This window comes from Huiozyma naganishii, chromosome 8 (assembly GCF_000348985.1).
Source record: "Huiozyma naganishii CBS 8797 chromosome 8, complete genome".
NCBI lineage: Eukaryota > Fungi > Ascomycota > Saccharomycetes > Saccharomycetales > Saccharomycetaceae > Huiozyma > Huiozyma naganishii.
The window spans coordinates 347,962-369,143 of NC_035929.1; the positions used below are offsets into that span (position 1 = coordinate 347,962).

Here is a 21,182-nt window from a genome sequence, read left to right on the forward strand (position 1 = left end):
TCGGGGACGTATCTTGTTAACGCATCTCTCTTTCAACTCATGAACTGATTAAGTGCCATTAGAATGCATGCTAGACTGACATATGGACTGGCTCTCTCGCCTAACCTCGCCATCTTCCAAAATGCACCGAGCGCTTCGTGTTCCTTGTATCTATCTAATAGCGAGGGCCATTGCGTGTGCACATACGTGCATGAGCATATAAGAAGTAATATAACTTGTAGTAATGAGCTGAAATTGAACAGTGCAGACATTAAGTTGCAATAGTGTAGTTAGTGTGGATCTTATTCTGCAAGTGTGGTCTTCAAAACGGTTGAAAACAGCCAACGGTGACTCTTGTTAACTGTTCATCCCAACGTAGATTTCTTCTCTCTCTCTTTTTTTTTATTTTTTCCTCAAATTTTTTTGTTGTTGCTCTTACAAGGCCAAGTAGCGGTGCTAGGGAGAAGCAACGGGTTCCATTGGCTTTGCGGGGAGAAGATCCTTCAATGATCTCTTCCTCTCACAGCATTGAACATGGCTTTAAAACCAAACAGATTTTATTTGTTGCAGTAAATTTGGAGAAAAAACATGCCATCCGGTAATGAAATCTAACGAGAAGATCATATTCACTCAATAAGATTAGCTACGGTACGCGCCGAAACATCTTCCTGCAAAAAAGTGAGAAAACTTTATGAATAGTAACAAATTGTAGTGGTGAAGTGATCTTATTTTCTTTTGCTTTTGCTTTTTAGGAAAGAAGGGGGATAGGATGTATATATCTATTGACGTGCTTTCGACCATCGGTAGTTATATCATAAAATCGTAAAAAGAGTGTCTAATAAGAAGTTAAAAAGTTTTGGTCAGGTCAATTCCTAATTAACTCAAACAGGTGTGTCCTTTGTTTCAAGTATTGGTCGTACGTGCTAAAGTCAGTGATCTCACGTACCGTAAAATGCTTCCCGATCTTCCGGAAAAAACGTTTGTCAGCATTCCTTCGTTTCCTGTATGCCATCAGGATAACTGGAGGTTTACTACAGTTCGTCAAGTCCAACAAAGTTTTCTCCAATAAGGGGAATGCCTTCTCCAAATATACACAATCAGCGGCGAGTATCAAATCAACAGACGTCACTTTGGACAAACCTTCACTATGTGGAGCAAAGGCACCAGATAGCGGTTCTCCCCACCACAACTCTTCTGCGATCATTTCTGTGTTTACACAATTGAGCTCAATATTTTTTTGCATCAACGGTACCAATTGATCGATATCGGTGATTGTAACCTTAATACCCTTGTGAAAAAACTGTTTTTCGAGCAGGGCCACGCAAAGACCGACCAACCCAGTCCCGCTTCCGAGTTCTATAATGTTTCTGAATTTTTGTACTTTTGAAGTATCCCAGTTTGCCAGTAAATCGTCCTCATCCGATTTTTCCACTATGTAATCGCATAGCAGCTCACCGGCAACCCATACTTTACCACCACATCCACTTTCACCACCATCTTCGTGGATCTGCAAAGCTGGGTTTAACCTACCGCCAAAACTCATGTCATGAGATCCACAATGTTCGATCGGCCTAGCAACCACCAAATCACCGAAACTGCCAAATATCTCATTCATTGCTGTCCTACTGTGTAGTCAATGATTTCTATTGAATCTTCTCAAGCTATTACCAGTTGCAATTGACTAGGATCGTAAATGCTATGGACCTCTTTTGCCTATATACGCGGGATATATAAAAAATCTTGGCTGAAAAATCTCGCAGGAATGTTCGATTTTTACGATGAGTGCAAGCTCTCCGAGGAAAAATGATCGACGCCTCGAGATCTCAGTAACGCTATAAAGGTCAGTATTTTTATGAGTGGATAGGGGTGCACAAAGGCGTCTTATACGGTGCTGTCGTTTTCTACCACAAAGATTCAGTTTTGTTCTTGCACCTCGGGCGTTTCCAGCCGCTCAGATATGTCGTTTTCCGATATCTCTTCGGGCAATTTTGAGGACGCATCACATAATTCCGCAGAGTCTGCTAAAAACGCGTCATTGACTATGAAGTTGATGTGCCCCACTAAATTTTCCATATCGTTGACAGCGTTAGCACTAATGGTACGATAATCTTCCGGGTACACAATTGCAGAGTTTTCCTCTGGTAACTCCTGATATTGAGGGTTTCGAATCAGCGTTTTCTCCATGTACTTTCCGAAAAGATTCTTCAAATCTTGCAAAGTGGTGCCGGCGCTGATATTTTTGATCAAGAACGCGTTATTTTGGCCACTATGTTGCGCACCGGTTGCAACATCGTCGTTTAGTTTTACATTAATCAAGTGGGTGGTGGTTTTGGCTAAAAAGTCTTGCATCTTACGCTCCTTTTCCAATAGTTTAAACGACTGATACAATGGGGCAATTTCACTCAACGAAAATATTGGTTTGGCACTGCTTCCATCGTCATTTTTCTTGACAAAAACAGATCTCTTCGGTTCCGGGTCTTGCGCCTCGGAATACAAATTATAAGCCTTCGCCAATTCGCGAATGAAGAGTCTCTGCGGAGGTTTCATCGGCTTGAAATGTAAACTCGATTTTCCTTCATTATCCATGAAATTGTTCAAGGTTTCTTCAATCTCTCCACACCATTTGTTTTGTCTGATATAAGTTGATATTGTGGACTCGGTAAACGGAAATTGAAGTTCTTCAAAAGTGGTAGCCTTGCTGGCAAGACCCTCCAGCCGTGTACCTTCCTTTTCCTTCATTGCGGAGCCATTGGCAACTTTATCTGTAATACCAAACGCTTCTTTTAGTTGTCTGTGCCTCGTATATGCTTCACATTCTTCATCACATTCTAAGCGCTCAGTAAACAAGCTGGAGCTTAGAGTAGAAGTTGCACCGCAAGTTACCTCAACCTCTTTTCTACCGCATGGACACCTTATCTTTACCAGTGCAATACAGAGGATGTCGGGGCACGTTAGTCTTCCATGGCATGATTTACGGCATTTGTGAGCACAGTTTACAGGAGGCTTGTTGCAAACCTGCTTACATGTAGCCTGGCATTGACCAGGTAAGTGACATGTCTTTTGGCAGAAATGGTGACAATTTGGTAACGGCTTCCCACATGTCTGGCCACAAGAGACATCTTTTTGGAAACATATTGTTCTCACTCTCGAGTTTTTACCACACTTGCACGGTTTGAAAACAGTGGCCGTACAAGGAGGGCACGGCTGATCTAGCGGGTGGCAAGCATGTGGAATCGGTTTGTGCCCACATTCTGAAATACCTTCCACCACTTTAATACATGGGTGGCGACAAGAGGGGAGCTTGGTGCCACATCTCACAGGTGCCGGTACAATCGTTTTGCCACATGGACAGACCAAATCATTGGAGTCACTTTCAAGACATGGTGGACATTTTCCAGGGTGACATTTTCTCTGGCATTGATGTTGTCCACAGGATAACGTTAAGTTGCAAGCTTTTAAGCAAACGTGTTCAGCCTCCATCAAGGTTTCATCATTAACATCCTGAAACCGGGAGCTATTTTTCCGTCTTTCCTCAGCAGCTGGCCTCCCAGAACAGCACCTCTCGGCACATTTATGTCTCCGGCAAGATAACAGTGATTCGCATTTCAGTTGGCAGTGTGGGGCACCTTGGAATCCACAGGGAACAAGGAAGGTGTTCCTTTCACAAGCACATTTGACTTTGTCAATTTGTATGCACGGGTCCATACAGGGTCCGTCATGGCATTGGAATGGGCATGTATGTTTACCGCATTTTAATAATTTATCGCAGCGACTCTCACAATGAGGAATTGGGTCAATACACCGACGCCTAGCTTTACCTAGAGCTTGCAGTGGAGTTTTTCCACATGAACAAGTTTTCAGATATTTCGGGGAGAACGGACACCTCTTGGTCCCTGTAACGGTTGGAGGAGCAATACACTCTTCAAAGAAGGAATGTTGACGGCACGAATACTCCACACTTCTAATGTCTTTACATGCATACACGCCGATCCACTCGTCACCGTTAGCATTTTTAGATTTTCTGCCAGTCACATTAACGTCTTTACATTTAATTGAGTTACGCGTATGCTGGCCACAATAACAGCTGATCGATACGTCATCGCCCTCTTTTACTGTCAAATTTTCGGGACAAGATCCACAAAGACCCGAGTGGCAAATCTTTTGGCATCTGTGTATACCACAAGGTAATAGTGAGTTGCATGGCTCATTACATTGAAACAAATTCCTACCTCTTCTGCCTTTCGTTTCAAAGCAGGGGATTTCCTTTGTCGCTTTCCCACATCTACACTTTACGCTGGTGGTTCTGAGGCATTCCGGATGTGGACCTAAATGGCAAATCTTGGAACACCCATGGATACATATCTTTGCATCACATGTTTGTCCACAGGAATTTGGATCCAGTGGGTTCGGTTCTGGATTTACCACTTTGCCACACCAGCAAGTAGGTCTGTTTTTCGTTGGCACTTTCTTATTCACAAGATAGCAGTTTGGGCATTTCCATATTCTATCAACAGTCTTGTCAGTAGATTTAATGGCCCACTCCCTAACACAATCGTAATCAAATACACGGTAGCACTTTCTGCAGGCAAACATTTTGCAGGTATAATCCATTTCCACTGTACAGATCATACAAGTGTACAAGTCACCTTTGGCAATTTCACGGACAGCTCTCTCATAGTACGGCAAATCTTGATCCTCTTCTGTATCGCTTGTAGCTATCTCCTCCTCTTCTTCTTCTGAATAGGTAATATTTGCCTCAGTGGCTGAATCTTCATCATCACTGGAAAAGTTCAGCACCAGAGACTTCGGATCTGGTTTTCCGTCATCAGCGATCATAACAGCAATATTTTCCCTGCTTTAATTTCTGGATGAAATAGCCCGCCCAAAAGTGCTTTTGGTCAAAACCGTTTTACCTAGTGATATTTAGTACTAGATGCAACACAGTGAAAATGAAAAAAATTTCATTACGTACTTTAAAAATACGTCAAAAAAAATGAATTCTAGATCTTGCAGTAGTCACCATAGCAACGGGAGGTCAGTGGATGACTATTCGATTCTACGTGATGTGAATTCCGCTTCTCGGGTATTGCAGGATCACGTACGGAAATAAACAGTGTACATATTAGCTTACCTTTACAAAGTCCTTTCGAAGCAAACTGCAAAGAACCCAATGCCACCATCCTCTCTTGGTAATGCTCTGATGCAACCGTCAGCCATTTCCTGGCAGTTAGAGGATTCAGAATCCTCTCTGAACACTTGTTGAAATTCATCCACAAGCCCTCTTCTTTCCCATGTGGGTATCACCTTTGATCTTGGGGCAACTCTCCACCCCGACTCCTTCACCTTCTTGTCCAAAAGAAGGTCTATGACCACACGCTCGTTTTCTTCGGCGTGTATAGAGCATGTGCTGTAAACTACTTTAGTAGCTTGTGGGAAGCTCAGAGCATATTTGACTATTTGAAACTGGAAAGAGGATAATTTGGACAGACGTGTCTTCAAATTATCATCCAATTCTTGCTCCTCTTGTTCCTCAGGAACAGCATCAAGTTCACGTTCTTCTTCTTCTTTCTCCTCGTCAGTCTTTTTGTGGTTTATCGAATCGATGTATTTTCTACCAAAAATACCACTACCAGAACAACTTGGGTCGACAATCAGACCATTGACGTTGGGGCAAGCTTGAGGTGTTGCCAATTTGGTGAAATCACCGACAATAACTTCGATTTCTTTCGAACAGCCTGCTATTTTGATCATTTTATTCAACACCTGAGCTCTCTCTGGATCCTTCTCAAATGCATAAATTTGTACCTTTGGCTTCTCATCTGCCGTCTTGTCCTGAAACATGTGAGCGGCTAAGTGGGTGGTCTTATTACCTGGTGCAGCACAGGCATCAATAACGATGTCATCGGATTTTGGATTCAAGATATGGGCAGGGAAGCAGGATGCTCTATCCTGAATAATAATCTTGCCCTGCTTGTACAATTCGTGAGACGTAATTTTATCCTGTGGATGGACACAGAATAGATTGGGAATGTACTCATCGTAATAAATACTCCCGGGTACAACGTCCTTCCAGGAGTCCACTTTTTCCGTAAATTTCTTTCTCAATTCTGTCACAACTGACTGAACTGGTTTTTCTGCAGTGCAACGCAGAGGATTGACCCTGAACCACCTCACAGGCGTGATATCGTTGGTCAAGTCGTCTGAGTCTGTCAATTGAGACAGATCCTTCACTTTCAGCTTCACCTTCATTTTTGCCAATTCTGCATTTAGACGCGTCTTGTACTTCAGCACGAACATCTTGATAGGGTGTTTCCCCATCTGTATTCTCTTGCTTTTAGACAGCAGTAGATCGTGACACAACAGCAACAGGGTGAGTCTCTGGAAGACGGGCGCACCTTTCTTCTGTGGAACTTCATCCAGTATCTTGGATTTTTTCATCACCTTCTCCAAAAACGGTTTATACCTCCAACACGAGCTTACAACAGCGTATATATGTTTCGGATTCGTCTTCACTTTGAACCGTTTGCAGCTGTTCAACACAAGCGTCTGCAGCGACCCTGAAAGTTTGCCCTTCGCATCCTGGTTCTCAATGGATTCCAACACCCACGTAGCATCCCTGTAGAAATCCATGCCAGCGGCTCTTACCTCGCCCAATCTGATATCAGAATGAGAAGGGATCTACCGCTTCAGATCTCTTCAACTCATCGCGAATATATTATTTGCCTCGAGAATTTTTCAAAAGAAGAATTGATTACTGTAAGCACCAGTGAAAAACCCGCACAGGTTTGCGAAAGAGGAAAAGTAAAAAAATAAATTTTGGAAAATAAAACTGGTATTGAATTCCTCCTTGAGCACACAGAGGAACCATTTTATTACATTCTTGGATTGTTTGGGTCCGCTTAGAGGCGCTTCTTGGTGGATACGTCACGGTCGCAAGTAGCTCCTACTGTACCCACTTTAAATTCAAAAAAAAAAGGCGATTATGACGGAACCGTCGGTGAAGAGGGAGAACCCCGACAGTCAGAAACCCGCTGAGTCGTCAACGCACTCTAAGAGGCAGATGATTGTCGCTCCTTGCGCTCCGAAGCTTCGTTATACGCCCTTGAAGACCGGTTTATGCTATGATGTCAGAATGAGATACCACGCCAAGATATTCACTTCATACTTTGAATACATAGACCCGCACCCTGAGGATCCCAGAAGAATCTACCGTATCTATAAAATCCTCGCTGAAAACGGGCTGATTACTGATCCCATGTTGAGTGGTATAGATGACATTGGGGACCTGATGCTGAAAATCCCAGTGAGGGAGGCCACATCTCAGGAAGTCTTGGAGGTGCACTCCAAAGAACATTTGGAATTTATCGAGAGTGTGACGAAAATGTCTCATGATGAATTGCTCAAGTCCACGGAAACAGGAGACTCGGTGTACTTCAACAACGATTCATCTTCTAGCGCAAAACTCTCCTGTGGCGGTGCCATCGAGGCGTGCAAAGCTGTTGTGGAGGGCAGGGTCAAGAATGCATTTGCGGTGGTAAGACCGCCAGGCCACCATTCGGAACCGGAGTCGGCAGGTGGGTTTTGTCTGTTCAGTAACGTTGCAGTGGCATCCAAAAATATCTTGCGGAACTACCCAGAGAGTGTGAGGAGAATTATGATCCTTGACTGGGATATACATCATGGTAACGGTACCCAAAAGGCATTCTACGACGATGACCGCGTTCTTTACATTTCTCTGCATAGGTTTGAACTTGGGAAATATTACCCAGGGACAGCACAAGGTCATTACGACAAAACAGGTGAGGGGAAGGGAGAAGGTTTCAATTGTAATATTACCTGGCCCGTCGGTGGCGTTGGTGACGCAGAGTACATGTGGGCTTTCGAGCAAGTGGTGATGCCAATGAGTAGGGAGTTCAGGCCTGACTTGGTGATTATATCTGCCGGGTTTGATGCCGCTGATGGGGATACTATTGGCCAGTGTCATGTGTCTCCCAGCTGTTATGGTCATATGACACATATGTTAAAATCTCTGGCCAACGGCAATTTATGCGTTGTTTTAGAAGGTGGATATAATCTGGATGCCATTGCTCGAAGCGCACTGAGTGTTGCGAAGGTTTTAATTGGCGAACCTCCTGAGGAATTGCTAGATCCGGTAAAGGACCCTAAACCTGAAGCTATTGAAATAATTAACAAAGTAATAAGACTACAGTCCAAGTATTGGAAATGCTTTCAAAGAAGGCACGGCAACTCCGGATGTACGTTTGAGAAACATATGACCGAGAGTATATCCACGGACAACTTCCCCTTGCAGTCGGCAATACGTCAACAGCAGTTCAGCGCTCTGTCGAAAGAGTTCGGGTTTGTCAAGTTTCCTTTGTTTGAAATGAAACTATCTGATGACACGGTGATATGCTCGCCAGAAGTGTACAACAAAGATACAATAATAATTTTAGTAAGAGACACTCCGGAAATATGGGCGAAGCGAGACGTCATACAGGGCACTATCGACCCGTCAGCTTCCATAATAACGGATGCCGCGTTGGCATTCATCAAATGGGCTATGGAGAGGAACTATGGTGTTATTGATGTGAATATCCCACAGTCGCTGTTTGAACAAGACAATTATTCTGCTATGATAACTGCACAAGAGGTCATGTCGTTTATGTGGGACAACTATATCAGATTTTTTGGCAGTGCCTCTAAGATAGCTTTTGTGGGTGTCGGTGATGCATGTTCAGGAATTGTGCATTTGTTGGGCCATAGGGATACAAGGAGTAAAGTCAAGTCCGTAATAAACTTCATTGCACAAAAGACTTTGAAGCCTCTGATACCCTTGGTCGATGAGACGTTAGGTGACTGGTATTTCAAAAATTCCCTGGTATTCTCTGATAAAAATCATGCGTGTTGGGGAGACAACGAAAATGAGAACAAGAAGCCAAGAAAAAAGTTTGGTCGCGTGCTGAGGTGTAATTCTGATGGTTTGACGAATATTATTGAGGAAAGATTCGAAGAGGCAACTGATTTTATGTTGGATTCCTTCGAGGAATGGAGTGAGAGTGATTAGTGGAGATACGTTGTTCGTTATTTAATTTACAAAATGAATATACTGATACGTAAACGGTGTCTATGCATGTTAAAAAGTAATTTTATACTTGATGAATTTAGATGGCAACTCCTTTTCGGCGGAAAGACATTATGATAAGTTTATTAGACATTGCACACAAAATAGATTTCCTTGATGAGGGTCTTGAGTCACCAATTAGGTCATGCCAAAAAATAGGTGCAACACTCACTTCTGCATGTGTGTTCATTTACTATTGATAGCATCGCTTATATCTTGTACTCTCTTGCCAGATAGAAATGCGGGTTTTGAAGGTAAGACTGGTCTCAAACGATCCGGTTTATGAGGGACTGGCGGACCCTTAGGGGCCTTGCGCGGAGTAGTTGAAATGCTTCTTGACACAGGCTCAGTTGTATTTTTACCCTTATCTTTCTCTTTCAACTTCTCCATCATTCTCTTTCTGACCTCTTCTTTCGAAAAAACTTTTTTTGGTCCTGAACTCTCCTTGGATTTCTCGTTAGCTTTGGTAATGTGCTTTAAATCAGTGTCATTTTTGGGGTTGAAAATAGATACTGATCTCCTGCCACCAAGCCTTTTATTGGCATTAGGAGGCAAGTTAATGGAATTAATGATGTTATCATCAATAGAGCTTCCCTCAGTGTCATCATCTTCCGATGATGATGATAAGTCAATATCTTCAAGCACGATAGGTTTGTTCAGTACTTGTCTCTGTGATTTCTCTGGAAGAGCGGGGGTTTGAGGTTGATTGTTCAAGTTGTGTTCATAATACTTTCTGTGGCTATTCAAAGCCATAGGTTTTAGTGCCCCCGAAGAACGAGATCTGGATAGGACGGGCATATCAGCACCTTCCAGGCTCTCATTTGAAAGTGGGTCACCAGAACCTGTTACCATGTACAATTGGGGTGCCTCTATCTGACTTGGAGTTTGTTGCCGGCATACTTTAACCTGTTGTTGCTGTCGTAATTGTAACTGCAGTTGCTGTTGCTGTATTTGGACTGTAGAAGTATTAGTGTTGTTCATTATTGAATGCAAATGTTGAATGTTATTCGATGCGTCGGTCATATTAGGTTTCAAGTAGAAATTTATAATTGGACAAGATATGTTCTTCATATCAGAAAGTTCTTTGACCACATCGTATATGTTTGGTCTGTGATTGGGTTGCACCGCCAGCAGTTTACTAATTAGATGTCTCAATCGATCACTATAGGCAGGGAAAGCTGGAAATTCGTACCTGGAGGTTAAAATACCAGCTTCTCCAGATTTTTCGAAGGGTGTTGTATAATAACAAATCTTGTATAAAAAGACACCAAGAGCCCAAATATCTGATTTCTCGTCAATTGGAAACCCCCTCGACATGTCTATCATTTCGGGTGATCTGTACTGTGCAGTAGTATTTCTCATGATATCATTTTGTACCAAAGCTAGCTCTTGCGGATTGGATGGTGGCCTGATTGGGCCACTAACAGAACCAAAATCGCATAGCTTGAACTCATTATTTTTGGAGAGCAAAACATTTTCTATCTTGATATCTCGGTGTACCAATGGAGGTTGTAAGGCGTGCATTGCAGCAACCCCCTGTGATACAGACCACATGATATTTACGACCTCTGACTCCTTCAGTCTATTCTGCAACCTAGAATTTAAAAAGTTGATTAATCCACCATTCTCACAGTATTCCATTAATAAGAACACCTCATAAGTCCCGTTTTGAAAACTAGATTTAGCTGCGTGAGAGTCGATGTAAGACACTACACACCGATTATTCCTTAGCAATTTCATAGCATCCACCTCCGCTCTGAGGACATTGAGGCTCGGCTTATCAGGCACGATAACTCTTTTCAAACACGCAATGTTCGTGCCAGAAAAGGGGTCTATTGGAGAGATGGTAGTTTGATAGATCTGTGCAAATCCCCCAGCAGTCAAATACTTGATAATCTGGACCTGGTGTGATCCTACAGTCAAAGTCGTCCCCTGTGGGTACGTCGATATATTTGGTTGGTTCATGCAGTATTAAAAGAAAATATGATTTCTGTGGAGGAAGAATTCGACAACTGGTGAGGCTTTAATCGTGCAGAAGTCCGTGACTTTTCTAAAGGAAAGGGAGTTCAACCGATCGGAGGAACCTGCCAACCTTTAAAAAGATCCAAATTCGGCAATCTTTTCCTCGAACAAAAAGGAAAAAACTATCGTTGTGCACGATGTGACGTGTTGTTGCTCTCCACTTGGAGAATGATTGCGAGTCGGAGGTTTATACTACCAGGACCTCCCCTATACGCAGTTGCCACATCGGCGCAATGCCAGTCGATGAGAACTCTGTGGAGGTTTTTTCTTTATATACGGATCAAAATACTTGCTAGTTATAGGGGCATCCCAGCCTTGAATATCTTTTTTCACTGTGATATGCAGGAGAGTGGCTATGCTCAGCCGGGCATGACGTAGGGCAGGTGCAGTAAAGACACTAAGTAATCAGGCAAATGAACGTATAGGGTGTGGAAAATGTCTATTCTAAATCGAAGCTTTTTCCTTTTTTGGCATCCGCCCATTAATCAAAAGCCACTAGAATCGAGTCGCATTATAGGAAGCACTGTGACTTAATGACACATCATAGCGAGAAAGGTGTGCATCTTTAGGGGGGCGGGTGTAGTTAAAGCGCTAAATTTTGGACTTTGTTTTCCAACATCGCTAAGCTATCCGAAGATTATTGGACAAGTAATATTGTGGCAGCTTAACTAGAAAAATGTTTACCAGTTTTTAGCGTGTCTTGGTATTTCGTGAAACTTCTCTCTCGTTATGGACTTATTCTTTTACATTACTCTTAAAACACAGTTTAGTCTAGGTACTAAGATTCCATTCAAGTCCGTGACGCTTTCCCTCACTCTGGTCCCATGTGCGAATACAATATTCCTGTTCCTATTGAGCAATCGCCTCGTTCCGTTTGTATACTCCTCAAAAGATTTGAACACAATGATGAAAACGAACTATGATTGACCCCTGTCCGAACTGTCCAGCATCACTGTCCCATACGTCCGGCTGAAGAACGTAAGCATTGTTAACTAGCTAATATTGTGCCTAAGAAAATAGGGATTCGGCGACCATCATAAGACCTTTGACCTGGACCAATTGTGTTTTAGATCTTCTTTTAACATCACTATATTATTACGTGGGTTAGATCCTAGAAGTAAACGCCTCTAGTTACTCACATGAGTGTTTGCCTTACTAAGCAACAAAAAGCGGCCGAAAGGTATTGATAATCTATTAGTCCCAGTGTTTTGACGTCCGACTGTGTGAGAACACTAATCTGACACTTTTTGACGTGGCAGAATATTGCCAAAAAACAGCAGTTTTAGAAATGTTGTGTGCGTTGGTGCATTGATAACTATGACACCTGCATGAACTATGCCAATGGATGCTGCTTGAACCAAAGGTTCTGAAGTACTTTTTTCAACAACCTGACTGAATTTTCGTCACCCTTACATAATTTTGAAGAATTCCCTCTCATTCACTATTTTCTACTTCTTGTAGTTTAATTTCTTAGGGGTAGAGCAGCGGGCTCTGGATATGATTCGCCTGATAACAATTGCCAATAGTTCCCTAAAATATTCCAAATTTATGTAACATTGTGAGGCAGTTCATTCTCCACTAGTAGTTAAAGCTATAAGCCTTCTCTACTTTGGTTGGAAGTAAGGATAACTGGGGCGTATTTAACAAGGTAAATCAGGATTTGTAATTGTTCTTTAAGCTCCTTTACCTTCCACCACGCGAACAGAAAAGAAGAAAAACCGTTTGAAGCGTTTTCTAGTGCCTCAAATCTGCTTTCTCTGTACGATTTACAATAAATACCACTTAGAGTGCATTGCATTGCTCCAACAACCTCCTTTTTACAATAATACGTTGTTTTACTGAATGCTGTTTAGGTCGGCGCTTATTTTTATAATTTAAAAAAATAAATTGTTTCAGTCAATGATTCTGGAGTTCTCAAGGTAACAACACGGCTATACGGGAAACTGGGACTAAGCAACAGGTATCAAAGAAAGTACACCGCCATAAGAACTCAAATAGGTAAGTGTATACAGTACGGGAGTCAACTAAGACACAGCATTAGGACCACCCGAGAAGCAGTGTGCGGGAAGTAATGGGGCGCTCAATACAGAAAGAATGATCTTCTTACTACAAAGAAACAGGGTGGGTTAGTTACAAACCTGGACGCCGTATGGCATAGTACCAATTCGAACCGAAAAAGAAAACAAGATTTTTAGAATGGGGTGTTCAGATTGGTAGTTGATTTTTGATAATAGAATAAAAATAAAATGGATAGCTAATAACGATTCTGCTGCAGATCTCTATACTCGGTAAGAAAATCAGCACTTCTGTATCAGACAGTTTGACCATGCTAACTTCTCAGTCATTGTTATTTGAAAGGGTCGACGACAATCTAGCTCCCTTACTTTGAGGTATATGCGTGATTTCTCTTTGGCAATGTCTTCAACTAGGGTAATCTGGTGGTCACAGTCTAAGTTTGCGTCAACGAGGCTTTTTAGCGCAGTATGGAGCTTTACAAGAACGCTCTTTTCATGGTCTCTGTATTCAGCCTCCCATTGTTGCCTGCACGTTGCATCCTTTGCTGACCTGATGCCTTGCCTCAAATGACGCCCGGCCTGTATACACTCGCCAATTTGGGTTCTTATGGCGGTGTACTTTTTTTGATACCCGTTGATTAACTCCAATTTCCCGTATAGCCGTGTCGTTACATCATATATCTGTTTGTACAATTCTGGAGGTAACGCTCCCGTGCCTCCGACCGAATGAATACTCTTCTCTATCAAATGATCATTCATACTCAGTTCATGTAGAACATGTCTGTAATTGCTCCAGGTTTCCTTCTCCTTTTGTAAGGCTTTAAAATACTTTACTATAGCGGAGGTATAACCTGATGGATTTTCAAAAACAAATTCATCGTCACGTTCAATGATCTGCGAACAAGTAGTAATATCCCCGACATCTTCTGGTTCAGTCGAGGCAGTTCTGGTTTTATTATCTGCTGTGCTCATGGTACTAGAACACTCGGCTTTAGATGGGCCGTCAGTAAGACGAGGAGAGTGTTTGAATATTTTTTGAAGTACTTTGTTCGTTTTGTTTTCAACCTTCCTTTTGAACTTTCTGACATTCCTCCTCCGGAAATCCTCAGAGCTAACTCTTATGCATTTTATAATGTCATCACATTGTTTATATTCACCAATTACAGCTGTCCTTATTTCCTTCCACAGGCGACGCTCATAAATCAGTTGAGTTTTCGGATCCAAACGAGAGGCCAAACATCCATCTTCACATACAATCTTACTATTCACAGGCAATCCAGGACACGCAATCGATGGTGAAATGGCTATTGACCTTTTTTGCGTTGCTGCTTGCTCCGGTATAGCTAAAGCTTTTGTGTCATGAAGTTCAGATGTTGGGGGAGTGATAATGTTATCGTTATTAGCACCAGAAGTATTTGATGATTCATCATCAGTTGGGGGGCTAAAGATGGTATCATTCATAATACCAGGCGCTATTGATAGTCCATTGTTTGTTGGAGTATGAGTGTCTGAAGTGGTTGGTAATCTGAGAACGTTAGTAGATTGGTTTATTTTTGGGATGTCAATAAAGGCTGATACGACAGGAAGGTCAATAGGTAAAGATTTGGCAGGTTCGTCAGATAAAAATTCCGTAAGAATGTGAATAAATGAAGAGTCGGCAGGAACGGTAATGAATGAAGATTCGGCGGCAGGGTCAATATATGGGTTTGGTATACCCCAGTCGATAGTGTTGGAAGGTGTTGGAGTTTTGTCTAAGTCTTTTACAGACATTGTGACATGCTCAGAATATACGGATGAGGTGTCAGGAAAAAATGTACTGTTGCATGGGTTTTTGGATGTGCAGTCATGGTTTTCAGATACATCGACCTCAATTCCAGCTTCTTTTTTTCCATCCGTTGGGCAATCAAGGCCTGCTAGTTTTCTGAGATAAGCGGAAAGAGCAGCAGATTCGAGAATGACTTCATTCTTGGCAACCTTCCTAACCAGATCGCAAACACATCCTATAATACGTCCGTTGCAGTAAATACATTCTGCAGGAGGGGTGTAGTCTTCAAGTTTTATTTTTGTGACCTCGACCTTCTTTTTCTGGAAGAGGTTCTGAAACTGGGAGAAGGTTTTTGAAGTTGCTTTGATAAACTTGGTAAATTCGCAGTTGATAGACATATTACTTGCTTGGTTCATAAATGAGAATATTAAATTTTAAACAGTATAAATGCAAGTAAACTTTCTTTTGTAATATAATTGAATTACCTTATAGTTTCTATAAATCATTTTTATATTTGAAAAAATACTTTTGTGTCACAAAAATATTGGGTTTTCCGGAAGAACGGATATACAATTAATTATGTATATTCAAATGGTGTCAAAAATCAGAGCAAAGTTTGCAATTGGTAAAAACTGTGAGCTGTGCAGAGAACATTTTCCAATAACAGTTTGAAAAAGTTTTTAGGAGAAGTACATCAAGTTTTGGCAATTTATTTTATCTTTCTATACCAGGATGAATAATTGGACACGGTAAAAGCACTCGGGTAATTGAGAAGTGATCAGAATATCATCATTTTTTAAGGACCGCACTAGGAGAAAATTGTAAGAGCTAAAGCAGGTTGTGTTTGAATAAACTGTGTAAGGACTCTGATATTGTGTATTTACGCCGTATACGTAAAGTATGTAGTTATATCACTTGTGCGTGCTTGTCTAAGACTTGTTTTTTAGTTCTTAGTTAGTCGGGTCCTGGATTTAGAGACGGTCTTGAAAGATGTCGGTGCAGATACCTTGCGGCTTATATACGTTCCGGATAACGGGCCATCCGCATGTCTCGAGTTCGTATACTCACATGTCCGGTTTATAATAGTTCACAGTACTGTATTGGATAGGGTAACGGGTCATGAGTCCATTTTCAAAGGGAGTTCCCAAATTATCCTCACAAAAATAATGTTTTTTATCCAAGTACTCAAATCTTGGTTTTATTTACTAACTTATATCATAAATAACTTTTTCTTCAATTTTGATTGTTTTAAAAGACTATGAAAAAAATCTTGGAAAGCTGGCCCCTGCTCAGACTTTAACTCCAATGTTATAAATACTTCTTACAGTATTGTCTTAGATGCTCAAATTAGGGAAACAAGTGCTATTTTTCTATAGGCTTAACTTGGTGTTTATCCGTATCATTTTCCCTAAGAAGACTTATTTATCGAGTACTTTTATGTAGGGCTAAAAGATAATATCAGCGAGAGCTTTTCCTCACGTCTTGACGAAAATACTGTCCTTCAACTATGATTTGAAAATCTGACCTGTAAATCCGAGCATGCCATAAACTCTTCTCATAAAAAAAATTCCTGGGGACATTCTTCCTTTACTCTGCAAGAAACTCCATGATGAAGTAGTTCCGTCTATCCTGGATGTCTATCTGTATATTATTTACACTAACAGGGGTACGAGACCTTACATGAAGTTACATTGTAATTTACACATACAGTGTCTTTGCAGAAAACAGCAACACAAGACTGTCTGAAATCTTTTGCAAGCTTTGCACAGATCTACAAAACATAGTAAAAAGGACATTTGAAAAAGTTCTAGCTGGGTTGCATAACCTGTGAAATTGCCTTATTATACTAATACTCAATATCCATATCAACCAGGTTCCTTAGTGATTGAAGTTTGAAACTGTGGACATAAATGAACCATGAGTGTGTCCGGTTCTCCAAGCAGACGGCGCGTGCCCGACGCCAGGAGCTTCTTTCCTATCTAAAGTATTGTTGGAAATTGTCAGAAATGGAATGTCAAGTATTCGTACAATGTTACATTACTTATCGTCTTATAAAAGAGGAAAAATTCTCATCGCAATTTATGTACTTCCCGTATATACTTCATATCCGGGGAGAAGCTTCCGGCGTCGGGCACGCACCGTCTGCTGGGAGAACCCACCACACTCATGGTTCACTTACGTCTCCAGTTTCAAACTTTTATCAGAAATAGAGATACGAACATGCACCCCGTGTGATGCAGAAGTTTCTATGTCTCTACGACGTTCGGAATAGATGCTACAATTGGTGTTTATGACACGTCAACAGTATCCACGCGTCTGTACGCAGTCATCTACGGAATGCGAAATGTGGATAAAAATAAGACGAGATATTTTTGCGATTTGTTTGCAAAAACGAATTAAGAATTTATAACGCATCGTGAATTTGTTTGATATTTCTTCCAGAATGAATCATATAAATAGCCACGATATAGACCGTCGTCTCGAAGTAATTCTCAACACAGATTATTTCCAATCTGCTTATTTTTTATATATATTTTCCTTACATCTGTGAGGGCAAGAAGCCGTTTATACAAGGTTTATAAAATAATTTATCTGATACTAAGATATGTCTTGGCAAAGAGGAACAACTAACAACACGTTGAGAAGCTTCGAGAACTTCGTTCAAGTATATACGGGAAATACATAAATTGCGGTGCGAATTTTTTACCTTTTATAAAACGAAATGTAAGCTAACACTGTACAAAACCTTGACATTCCATTTCTGACAAAAAGATACAGATTGACCGTTTCCAATACGAACCTTCAACTTTTAACTCTTTGAAAAGACTCTCAAAAAATGTCACAATTTTCACAATTTTACAATACAAATTGAGTTATAAAAAGTGTTCTTAAATATTCACTGAGAAGTAGATGTTCTACTTTCAAAAGTTAGGTCTACAGAGGACAAACCTTAATAAATTTGAAGATCCTCACGCGTTTAATATTGCTAGCTAAAATAAACAGATCTTTTTTCAAAAAAATGTATTCAATGGTCTCTTGGCCCAGTTGGTTAAGGCACCGTGCTAATAACGCGGGGATCAGCAGTTCGATCCTGCTAGAGACCATTTTTTTGCAATTTATAATAACTCACTTTTCCATAGCGATCCCCAGATTACCTATTAGACCATGTTCCTTCTCTCAGAACCTCTTCTTTTGATACCACACTCTTGTGTTCAACTACCCTAGTACTCATATACCAGAGAATTAAAAAAAGTATTGCCCTTATAATGGTCTTAATATAGTCTTCCCGCAGTACGGATACTATATACCCCCTCACTAAATACGTTAATCATTTCAGGAGCTTGTGGGCTCTAACAACACAACATGATACTTTGTGTTTTTCCTTGGGAAGGACTCGGTCTCGATAAAGTGAGATAAAAAAAATCTTACGATGTTTCGAGACAAACAAAAATTGGCCGATGACTTCAAACTAGAATTTATTGACTCGAAGCTTTTGGTTTGAAAAGCGCATCCTCAGACAATGTCGCAATGCTCTCAGATTGGTTCTTACTTCTTTGGTAGTGAGAATTGGTGCTTTCAAATCCAGCCGCTTTACAAAGCCGGTATATTAACCAGTCTAAGCAATGGTGAAGTGCACTTAATGGATTGGAAATCCAACAAATCTATCAATAAGTTCAAAAGCGACGAGACTGCAATAAACGCGTTACAAATTGTCAACACCGATTGGCACAACGAAACAAGGTTCATAACAGCTTCAATGCATGCTGTGAAATTGTTTGATGTTAGGTCTAATGCATGCATTGGAACAATACACAATGAGGTGGGTGCTCCTTTTTTATCGTTAGATTCTCGTTACGACAAAATAGCATGCGGTACTGAGCTAAAGGGGGTTGATGCGCAATTGCATATTTTTGATTTGAGGAAGTTAGATAACCCGTGGAAATCGCTAGTTGACTCGCACCATGATGATATTACCTCAATAAAATTCCATCCCTCCGATTGCAATGTTTTGTTGAGTGGTTCAACCGACGGCTACACAAATATATACGATCTTTCTCAAGAGGAGGAGGACGATTCGTTACATCAAGTGATCAACTTTACATCCATCCATTCTTGCGGTTGGGTGAACCCGAAAAGGATATACACGCTATCTCACATGGAAACCTTTGCTATACATGAACTGAACAACAAGTCTGACGAGCTGACAGAGCCACAGCCTTTGGATTTCGGTGATATTAGAGCCGCTTGGGGATGCGACTACGTTGTCGATATATACCCTGGATATGTCGCTACCGGCAAATCGCACGAGGAGGGGAAGGGAGAGTTGAAGTTGATCCCACTAAAGGGAGAGAATGTGGTCATTGACAACACAATCAGTATCCCATCTGCACATGGCGATGAGGTCATCAGAGACGTTTTCATCCCGGAACAAAATTCTGAGGTCGTATATTCGTGCGGAGAAGATGGTTATCTGAATATATGGAGAAACAATAGTGGTCCATTGAACGTCCCTGAAAAATTCTGGAATTATGATATCCCAATGAATGTGTTAGATGAGAGCCTCGATTCATTTGCAGGCCAACCTCCAATAAGTTTACAAAGTGAGCCTTCTGCCATGGATACCGCTCTTAAATCTGAAACGAAGAAACATAAAAAGAAAAAGGAAAAGAGATCAAAAGAGCAAAAACATCCAAAGAGTCAACGGTACAAACCATATTAAAGAAAAGCAACTTTTTTGTTATGTAAAGATATGGCTGTACTTGTCTATCAAATTAGTTTGACGTGTATATAATAGGAAAAAAAAAGTAAACGTCAGTGTAGATTAGGACTTCTCATTATTCAAGATAAGGTAACTCGGAGGATCTTTGTTTAAGTAGGCAAAGGGCAATGACCATCAAAGCTACAATTGTTGGTGCCTTGGCATGCCAAAGAAATTCTTTTCTATTTGACGGGTTTCGTACCACAGTGTTAAGTTGCGTTGAAGATTCCAAGACCAAAAGAGACAACGATAAGCACGATTATCTTATAGAACTACAGGACACAATCTTATTTCCTCAGGGTGGTGGCCAGCCAACAGATACAGGGTATTTAAATGTATTGGCTGATGGTGACAATATAAAGGAGACCGTAAAAGTGTCTTCCGTGACCAGGAATGGGTTACATGCAATCCATCACGTCAATGAATACGTCGAGCCTGGGACAGCTGTATCTGTAATTGTTGACAAAGAGAAGCGGTTGGATTACATGCAGCAGCACACCGGCCAACACCTGTTAAGTGCTATTTTGGAACAGAAGCCGTATGAGTTGAAAACTCTCAGTTGGGCAATGGGTGGTATTCCTACCGCGAAGAAACCACAGTTGGAACCATTTGATTATTTCAACTATATTGAGATCGGCAGGGCATTATCCCCCCAAGAGATTGAAGATATCACAGAGACAGCGAACAACTACATCTCAATAAACCCGTTGCCTATATCTGTATTTGAAAGAGCACCAGACAAACATGAAGAGGTTGACACATCTAAAATTCCTGATGACTATAATTTGGAGAGAGGTGTATTGCGCACAATTCATATTGGAGAGCTTGACTCAAACCCATGCTGTGGCACACATTTGAACACTACGGGCCAGATCGAGTCAGTGTGCATCTTACCGAACCAAACATCAGTGAGAGGTACGAATTCAAGACTACTCTTTATGTGTGGTTCACGAGTTCGGAATTTCGCCAAAACCTCGTCGGACATCATTACCAGTTGCAAGACTGCGTTGAGTTGCACAGAAACTGCAATCCCTGACAAGATTGCCAAACTAAAGGACCAGTTACAGCAGTCTAATAAGAGGGAGCAATTCTGGATTAAGGAACTGGCACCCATAGAAGCGTCTAGATTAGCAACATGTCTGTCCAAAACTGGCAAAGCATACATTTCCAAAGACGCTTTTGGGTCACTGGAATTCTTGCTGCAAGTGTACAAGGAGCTCACGCCGCTTCTGGAAACGGCCCCGAGCAATTACCAAGTGGTGCTATGTGGCAGGGAGAAAAACCAAATGGGTTCCTTGCTGATTGTTTCAGACTCTGGAGACACAATAAGCGCGGTAGCCAAAGACATATCGGGCTTAGTGAAGAATGTTAAAGGTGGTGGGGGCAAGAAGGGAGGGAAATGGCAGGGCAAAATCACAAACTTTAGTGACGCTGAATGGATTGCCTTGTTAGGATATCTCGAACAAACTACTGTATAATGTGTATGTAGGTTATTCCATCACGGAAGGCGATCAAAGTGTC

At 41.3% G+C, this 21,182-nt stretch overlaps 9 protein-coding genes and 1 non-coding gene across 10 annotated transcripts; 4 read left to right on the plus strand and 6 right to left on the minus strand.

Moving 5' to 3' along the window:
- Positions 1 to 32: 32 nt before the first annotated feature.
- On the minus strand, positions 33 to 251 carry KSH1 (Ksh1p; the record flags this gene model as incomplete). Its single annotated transcript, XM_022609462.1, has 1 exon — positions 33 to 251. The coding sequence occupies one exon, from the start codon at positions 249 to 251 to the stop codon at positions 33 to 35; it is 219 nt and encodes a 72-aa protein (XP_022465856.1).
- A 593-nt stretch (positions 252 to 844) lies between these two features.
- On the minus strand, positions 845 to 1,594 carry EFM6 (putative protein-lysine N-methyltransferase; the record flags this gene model as incomplete). The annotated part of the gene is made up of 1 exon (XM_022609464.1): positions 845 to 1,594. The coding sequence occupies one exon, from the start codon at positions 1,592 to 1,594 to the stop codon at positions 845 to 847; it is 750 nt and encodes a 249-aa protein (XP_022465857.1).
- Positions 1,595 to 1,893: 299 nt separating this feature from the next.
- On the minus strand, positions 1,894 to 4,815 carry FAP1 (Fap1p; the record flags this gene model as incomplete). The annotated part of the gene is made up of 1 exon (XM_022609465.1): positions 1,894 to 4,815. The coding sequence occupies one exon, from the start codon at positions 4,813 to 4,815 to the stop codon at positions 1,894 to 1,896; it is 2,922 nt and encodes a 973-aa protein (XP_022465858.1).
- A 297-nt stretch (positions 4,816 to 5,112) lies between these two features.
- RCM1 (rRNA (cytosine-C5-)-methyltransferase RCM1) lies at positions 5,113 to 6,609 on the minus strand (the record flags this gene model as incomplete). The annotated part of the gene is made up of 1 exon (XM_022609466.1): positions 5,113 to 6,609. The coding sequence occupies one exon, from the start codon at positions 6,607 to 6,609 to the stop codon at positions 5,113 to 5,115; it is 1,497 nt and encodes a 498-aa protein (XP_022465859.1).
- Positions 6,610 to 6,961: 352 nt separating this feature from the next.
- HDA1 (histone deacetylase HDA1) lies at positions 6,962 to 9,043 on the plus strand (the record flags this gene model as incomplete). Its single annotated transcript, XM_022609467.1, has 1 exon — positions 6,962 to 9,043. The coding sequence occupies one exon, from the start codon at positions 6,962 to 6,964 to the stop codon at positions 9,041 to 9,043; it is 2,082 nt and encodes a 693-aa protein (XP_022465860.1).
- Positions 9,044 to 9,286: 243 nt separating this feature from the next.
- Positions 9,287 to 11,065, minus strand: ARK1 (serine/threonine protein kinase ARK1; the record flags this gene model as incomplete). The annotated part of the gene is made up of 1 exon (XM_022609468.1): positions 9,287 to 11,065. The coding sequence occupies one exon, from the start codon at positions 11,063 to 11,065 to the stop codon at positions 9,287 to 9,289; it is 1,779 nt and encodes a 592-aa protein (XP_022465861.1).
- A 2,354-nt stretch (positions 11,066 to 13,419) lies between these two features.
- Positions 13,420 to 15,318, minus strand: KNAG0H02030 (uncharacterized protein; the record flags this gene model as incomplete). Its single annotated transcript, XM_022609469.1, has 1 exon — positions 13,420 to 15,318. One exon carries the CDS (start codon positions 15,316 to 15,318, stop codon positions 13,420 to 13,422), a length of 1,899 nt encoding a protein of 632 aa, XP_022465862.1.
- A 2,614-nt stretch (positions 15,319 to 17,932) lies between these two features.
- On the plus strand, positions 17,933 to 18,006 carry KNAG0Htrna5I. The gene has a single exon. It is a non-coding gene; the product is annotated as a tRNA-Ile (tRNA).
- A 416-nt stretch (positions 18,007 to 18,422) lies between these two features.
- On the plus strand, positions 18,423 to 19,622 carry KNAG0H02040 (uncharacterized protein; the record flags this gene model as incomplete). Its single annotated transcript, XM_022609470.1, has 1 exon — positions 18,423 to 19,622. The coding sequence occupies one exon, from the start codon at positions 18,423 to 18,425 to the stop codon at positions 19,620 to 19,622; it is 1,200 nt and encodes a 399-aa protein (XP_022465863.1).
- Positions 19,623 to 19,789: 167 nt separating this feature from the next.
- KNAG0H02050 (putative alanine--tRNA ligase) lies at positions 19,790 to 21,139 on the plus strand (the record flags this gene model as incomplete). The annotated part of the gene is made up of 1 exon (XM_022609471.1): positions 19,790 to 21,139. The coding sequence occupies one exon, from the start codon at positions 19,790 to 19,792 to the stop codon at positions 21,137 to 21,139; it is 1,350 nt and encodes a 449-aa protein (XP_022465864.1).
- Between the last annotated feature and the right edge of the window lie 43 nt (positions 21,140 to 21,182).